The sequence below is a fragment of the Cibotium barometz genome, chromosome 5 (assembly GCF_041138505.1).
Source record: "Cibotium barometz isolate CiBa-2024 chromosome 5, ASM4113850v1, whole genome shotgun sequence".
NCBI lineage: Eukaryota > Viridiplantae > Streptophyta > Polypodiopsida > Cyatheales > Cibotiaceae > Cibotium > Cibotium barometz.
The window spans coordinates 17,503,754-17,510,681 of record NC_141050.1 but is presented as its reverse complement, the minus strand read 5'-3'; the positions used below and the strand labels follow the sequence as shown (position 1 = coordinate 17,510,681).

Sequence of the window (6,928 nt, the reverse complement as noted above, 5' to 3'; positions counted from 1 at the left end):
CGGTAGCATAGACGAGAGAGAGAGAGAGAGAGAGAGAGAGAGAGAGAGAGAGAGAGAGAGAGAGAGAGAGCAATTGTTGACAAGATTACCTTTATTGACAAGCAAGAGGTACAATGGTGATAGCCGGCAATTGGGTATTACAATGTGCTTGAGGATGTGATAAATAACAAGTGATGAGTGGAGGCCCTTATATACAGAGACCAGAAGCTGGCTAGCTGACCGGCAATAAATCAGCCCCACGACTCATAAAAGATGAGAAAATACATGTGTGCCAAATAAAAGGCCATGTCCCACACACAATTAAATGCACAAAATTCTAACAAGATGGACGAAGAAGTCGTCACCAATTGGGCCTGAAAGATGGCAGGTGATTCATATGTTTTTTAAGCTCCATTGGTGCGTGTGGCTTTGACAGGTGTGGCCCTCTTGTGGTGGGAAGACCTACCTTAGGCACACTCCGTTTCTTATTACTTTGGTCTTATGGAATAATTTGCCATCCCTCAAACGTTCTCTCTCTCTCTCTCTCTCTCTCTCTCTCTCTCTCTCTCTTATTTAGTTATAACCCATGATTCTACCCAAGACAAAATGGCTCCAAATACCACCACTACACCTTACAATTCTCACCCATAAGCTCTCTTGCTTTGCAAATATAGGAATGTAGATCCCTCCAATATTTGACAAAACCAGCACCAGAACATGCTATTCAAAAAATTGTTGCCATTCCACTAGTCATCATAATTTATGGCGTGAGCCAGAGCAACAAATCTGAATTGCATCCTCTAAGAGCACAGCAGCATGCTCTCTTAAAACGCCTTAGCAACTGTATGTAAGCACTTTTGCTCCACACATTTCCTTTTTGTTTACTTCGTCAAGGAGGTGCTTTGTCGGCAAGAAGCACTAGGTGGACGGCCACATCTTCTGTTATTCAATTTGAGTGCCAAAAATGGCATTTCATCTCACATTGCAAAGCTGCTCAATTGATTCACAAACAAACCATCTAGCAATTGCACAAACCAAAAAAACATGATTTCACAACCAATTTCTTAATCAAATATCACTTATATTTACAAAATGATAAGCATCTACTTCATCTCGGCATATGCAGCCCTAGCTATGGCATTCTTCTTGCTGTTGCAATGTAGGAAAGCATGGAAGAATTATACATGAGATGCGGTCATGGGAAGGGAACATGTTGCATCACATGGTAACATGTATGTTCTTTGTGAGACTTCACTGCCATGGTTATAGAAAATCCCTAGAAGTATGAAAAAAAACCCTAAATCTGCTTTTAATAAGACCTAGGGTTCTTTGTTCTCCTTGTGTTCAGAGAGAAGGCGCTTTCTTCTCTGTATTTCCTCCACTTCTTTCTCACTGGGAGTCCAGAACCACTCCTTCAAATTCTGAAGAGATTTTTTAAGCTGGGGCAGACAGTGAACCAGACTTAGGATTCCAAAGCGGAAAAGCAAAAACGCAGAAAGCAACACGTTCTCTCACTCACTGAAGTTTGGACGTTCTCCTGAGGGCCGTAGTCCGCTGTGATGGCAAGCCAGGCTACCACGCCTGTGCACACCCACGTTGTTCTTTTGACGAGGAGATCGATGCGAGGGTCCATTACTTACTCCTCTGTCTTTCATAAACCTCTGTCTCGAAGAACTTCTGAAACAAATTTCAAACTCACAGGTACTTTTTACATTTATATCGTCATCACAACAAGAATATTTTAAAGAAGTAAATTTAACTAGTTAGTGACCCCCGCATTGTTGCTCTCCCTCAGGACGATGAGCTTCTCTCTCTCTCTCTCTCTCCACCCAAGTTCAAGTCCCACAGTTGGTCATATATGCCCTCGTGTTGCATTCTACCGACGTTAATACCTCTCTCTAAGTCTGTCTATCTCTTTCTTTCTTTATCTCTCTAAATCTTGCTCTCTGTATATATCTCTATCTATCTATCTTTCTCTCTCTATCCCTCTCTAGTCTAACTCACTCTCTCTCTCTAATTCTATCTAACTCAAACACACACTCTCTCTCTCTAACTCTAACTCCCTCTTTTTCTCTCTCTAACTCTCTCTCTCTCTAACTTTAACTCTCTCTCTCTCTCTCTCTCTCTCTCTCTCTCTCTCTCATCAGCTCCAAATCCAGGACATGCTCCCCTGCCCCATCGAGCTACCTTTCCACGTGACATAGCTAAGGGAGACCTCTCAATCATACTCATTAGCCCCATGCTTGATATATTGGAGAGTGGTATACCATCTACTGGGTCTCATATGTTCCTAGTATTCCATGATGAGTTTCCATGGACAATTTTGTATCACCCTAGTGAGATAGCTATGTTTATGTTTTGTTTCTGATTTATTTTCCATTCCATGATGAGATATACCATGGACATTATTGTATCACTTTGGTCTCATAGGCCCATTGGGTCTTTAGTAGACGCTATATATATATATATATATATATATATATATATATATATAGCCACCACATAAGTTGTTAGTTCATGAAGTTGATGTTCAACACGTCCTATAATCAAATCTCATTTCCCGTTTAAATAGATTGTTTCGATCTCTTGGGATCATTCCTATGACATTAAAAGCTTCTCTCTCTCTCTCTCTCTCTCTCTCTCTCTCTCTCTCTCTCTCTCTCTCTCTCTACCATGTAAGTGGTTAGTTCATGGAGTTGATATTCAACATGTCCTGTGTTCGAATCTCACTTCCCATTAGATAGATCGTTTTCGGTCTCTTGGGATTATCCCTATGATATTAAAAGCTTCTTTCTCTCTCTCTCTCTCTCTCTCTCTCTCTCTCTCTCTCTCTCTCTCTCTCTCTCTCTCTCTCAAATCAAGAGCTTACCTTAGCCTTGTTGAAGCATGTGTCATTAGGTCTTGCCTTAGAGCCACAATCTACAACTTCCCTATGCAGTTGTAATGCTCGTCCGATGTGTCCTCTCTCCGTTTCACACATAAATACTCATTTGCTAATGGGGTGAAGGTAGAGCTCTCAATACCTAGATGGAGGTAAGAAGAGATGGTCCTTCACACAGTTCTCTCTGCTGGGAATGAAGAAGCTAATGGTAGAGAGGGAAACCTACAATCACACCTATTCAAATAGGCATCCATCAAAGCATGTAAAAATCCAATAGCATACAACCAAGCAAGAAGAGAGAAGAAGGGGAGCTCATAAGAAAACTATTGCAAGGGAATGATTGTGTTATTAAAAATCACTACTTTTCATACTAGGCCGGCCAAACTTTAAAAATGGTATGACCTCTATTACTAGTCTTAAGCATCTATGTATACTAAGTCCTTTCACTTTCCCTATTTGATATTCAGTATAGGGTAACGCCGCTTTATATGTTATAGCACTGTCTTTCAAAAGTTAAGTGTCCATTCGAGCGAGTGCAAATGGCAAAGCACCTTACAGCATGTTGGGCGGGTGAAACCATATTAACCCACAGAGTGGTTAACATACCCCCTTCCTAATGATCGCATCCTTGCGTCACCAAAGTTGGTTGGTGGTGAAACTGTTGAGGTAGAAACGTGTGGATGATCCAAGATACGCCATGAAGTTGGCAGCCATGGTTCAATACCAATCTGCAAAATGAATGTAGGGCAAAGTGGTGTTGGAAGCTTTGGGTAGCCTTGATGGCAACAATGTGTCGAGGAGGCGGCATGGAAAGTGATAGGCTATATAAAGGTCCTTCATGATGCCAGACCTCCGTTGTTGTGGAAGTGGCATGGAACCTTCAATATTATTGTATCACTTTGGTCTCATAGGCCCATTGGGTCTTTAGTAGACGCTTAATATATATATATATATATATCCACACCACGTAAGTTGTTAGTTCATGAAGTTGATGTTCAACACGTCCTGTAATCAAATCTCATTTCCCGTTTAAATAGATTGTTTCGGTCTCTTGGGATCATTCCTATGACATTAAAAGCTTCTCTCTCTCTCTCTCTCTCTCTCTCTCTCTCTCTCTCTCTCTCTCTCTCTCTCTCTCTACCATGTAAGTGGTTAGTTCATGGAGTTGATATTCAACATGTCCTGTGTTTGAATCTCACTTCCCCATTAGATAGATCGTTTTCGGTCTCTTGGGATTATCCCTATGACATTAAAAGCTTCTCTCTCTCTCTCTCTCTCTCTCTCTCTCTCTCTCTCTCTCTCTTCAAATCAAGAGCTTACCTTAGCCTTGTTGAAGCATGTGTCGTTAGGTCTTGCCTTAGAGCCACAATCTACAACTTCCCTATGCAGTTGTAATGCTCGTCCGATGTGTCCTCTCTCCGTTTCACACATAAATACTCATTTGCTAATGGGGTGAAGGTAGAGCTCTCAATACCTAGATGGAGGTAAGAAGAGATGGTCCTTCACACAGTTCTCTTACCATATTAACCTACGGAGTGGTTAACATACCCCCTTCCTAATGATCGCATCCTTGCGTCACCAAAGTTGGTTGGTGGTGAAACTGTTGAGGTAGAAACGTGTGGATGATCCAAGATACGCCATGAAGTTGGCAGCCATGGTTCAGTACCAATCCGCAAAATGAATGTAGGGCAAAGTGGTGTGGGAAGCTTTGGGTAGCCTTGATGGCAACAATGTGTCGAGGAGGCGGCATGGAAAGTGATAGGCTATATAAAGGTCCTTCATGATGCCAGACCTCCGTTGTGGAAGTGGCATGGAACCTTCAACATTAATAGAAGCATTCTATACCTTGTGATTGACGAAATGAGTGCCAGACCACCATGGAATAATTGCATGGATAGATGGTGGTCCGGATGGTCATGACACGACATCAGAGTATGGCCGAATGTCCAAGGTATGATGCTAAGAGATGAGACTACTTTGTGGGTGACAAATACGTTGACCATGGCGAGGTTTTGTTAGTATTGACGTGGAGGCGAAGCAGATGTTATATGCATTGACGCTGGGGCATACATTGAACCAGACTCGGGATTCCAAAGCGAAAAAGCAAAAACGCAAAAAGCAACACGTTCTCTCACTCACTAAAGTTTGGACGTTCTCCTGAGGGCCATAGTCTGCTGTGATGGTAAGCCAAGCTACCACGCCTGTGCATACCCACGTTGTTCTTTTGACGAGGAGATTGATTGTGAGGGTCCATTACTTACTCGTCTATCTTTCATAAACCTATGTCTCGAAGAACTTATGAAACAAAATTCAAACCCACAGATACTTTTTACATTTATATCGTCATCACAACAAGAGAATAATTTTAAAGAAGTAAATTTAACTAGATAGCACTATGGTGAAGAAAGGCCCACGCATTCACGCTCAAATGGGGGAGGACGATGAGCTTTTCTCTCTCTCTTTCTAATCGTCCTTGTGTTGCATTCTACCGATGTTAATACCTCTCTCTTAAGTGTGGTAGAAATGGCTAGTGGCATTGCCCTTGGGATGACATGAACCCACCTGGGTTCAAGTCTCTCCGTTAATTAGGTATATAACCCTCTAAGTCGACGTAAAGCGACTCTCTCTCTCTCTCTCTCTCTCTCTCTCTCTCTCTATCTATCTATCTCTATCTCTCTCTAAATCTTGCTCTCTCTATACATCTCTCTCTAACTCTTGCTCTCTCTATATATCTCTCTCTAACTCTAACTCTTGCTCTCTTTATATATCTCTCTCTAACTCTAACTCTCTCTGTCTATCTTTCTCTCTCTATCTCTCTAGTCTAACTCACCCTCTCTCTCTAATTCTCTCTAACTCAAACACACACACTCTCTCTCTCTCTCTCTCTCTCTCTCTCTCTCTCTCTCTCTCTCATCAGCTCCATATCCAAGACATGCTCCCCTGCCACGAGCTACCTTTCCACGTGACATAGCTGAGGGAGACCTCTCGGTCATACTCATTAGCCCCAAGCTTGATATTTTTGAGAGTGGTATACCATCTACTGGGTCTCGTGTTTCTATGTTCCTAGTATTCCATGATGAGTTTCCATGGACAATCTTGTATCACCCCAGTGAGATAGCTATTGTGACATGAAAAATTGATATCTTTCATTTTCAATTTTGTGCATATTTTGATGGTTTCTCAAGGATAATAAGGTGGAAGCTTGTCCAAGAAGATTACCGCGCCCACAATGAAATAACGGCGTGGTGATGCGGCGGCTTGGCGCCTACCCTGATAACAGCATTCTATCTTCAAATATAATGGTTTTACTTGATTTAGGGTGCACACATTGTAAATGCCACAAGTATGCTTGATAAATACTTTGGTATGGTAGATAGGCTAGTGATGTGAAAAATAAAAGTGGGCCTTCATGCTCACATGGATTTTAATTGTATTATTAATATAGTATTCACTATAAGGCTACAAGTTGGGGAGTGTGGAAGGCATGTAGAGGGGTGTGTGTAGGTGCATAATTGGGAAAGATTCTTCTAGAATGCCTACATGGAAGAGGAGAATTCCGCCATGTGTAAGTGGGATCTCCACCTACATGCCACTTAGACTTGGCTACTATCTCATTACACTTTCAAAGTAAAAAAGTCTTCAATTTAATAATCAATAGAAGACTTAGCCTAAGAGGACAATTGATGGTGACATCTACCCTTATGTCACTGAAGGGTTGAAGATTTTTATGTTGTAATTTGTAATAATGGAAGAGAGGGTGATTCTCCACCTATAAAAGGAGCCCTCCTCTCCGTTTCAAAAAAATGAATAAAGCCTCCTCAATTGAGTATTTTGTGTCATTGCCATTCTCTTATCTTCAAACCCTTATTCAAACACTCTCTTTACATGTGAGTGTCTCATTTAGCATTAGCTCCTCATGCTTAACCCAATTTTGGACCTCTTTGATGATTCATGATAAGTGGGATAAGGAGTTATTATCTTGGTGGGCTTGTGACTTCTCAAGGTAGCCCTTGCCTTGTTTTGCTACTCATCTTTTGGTGCGAGATGTTCAACATTCCAGTGTTCTAA

At 41.6% G+C, this 6,928-nt stretch overlaps 1 protein-coding gene across 1 annotated transcript; it reads right to left on the bottom strand.

Annotated features, from left to right (window-relative positions):
* Positions 1–1,039: 1,039 nt before the first annotated feature.
* On the bottom strand, positions 1,040–1,703 carry LOC147638138 (uncharacterized). The gene is made up of 2 exons (XM_086794933.1): positions 1,499–1,703; positions 1,040–1,418 (listed from the first exon to the last, which is right to left on the bottom strand). Exons 1-2 carry the CDS (start codon positions 1,610–1,612, stop codon positions 1,299–1,301), a joined length of 234 nt encoding a protein of 77 aa, XP_086651059.1. The 5' UTR covers positions 1,613–1,703; the 3' UTR covers positions 1,040–1,298.
* Positions 1,704–6,928: the final 5,225 nt, after the last annotated feature.

Excerpts from the sequence above, each read along its gene's own strand:
- LOC147638138 (XM_086794933.1), bottom strand. The coding sequence starts at position 1,612 with ATGGACCCTCGCATCGATCTCCTCGTCAAAAGAACAACGTGGGTGTGC. Across the intron at positions 1,419-1,498 it reads AGGAGAACGTCCAAACTTCA|CTTAAAAAATCTCTTCAGAA; the intron begins GTGAGTGAGAGA and ends TGTCTGCCCCAG.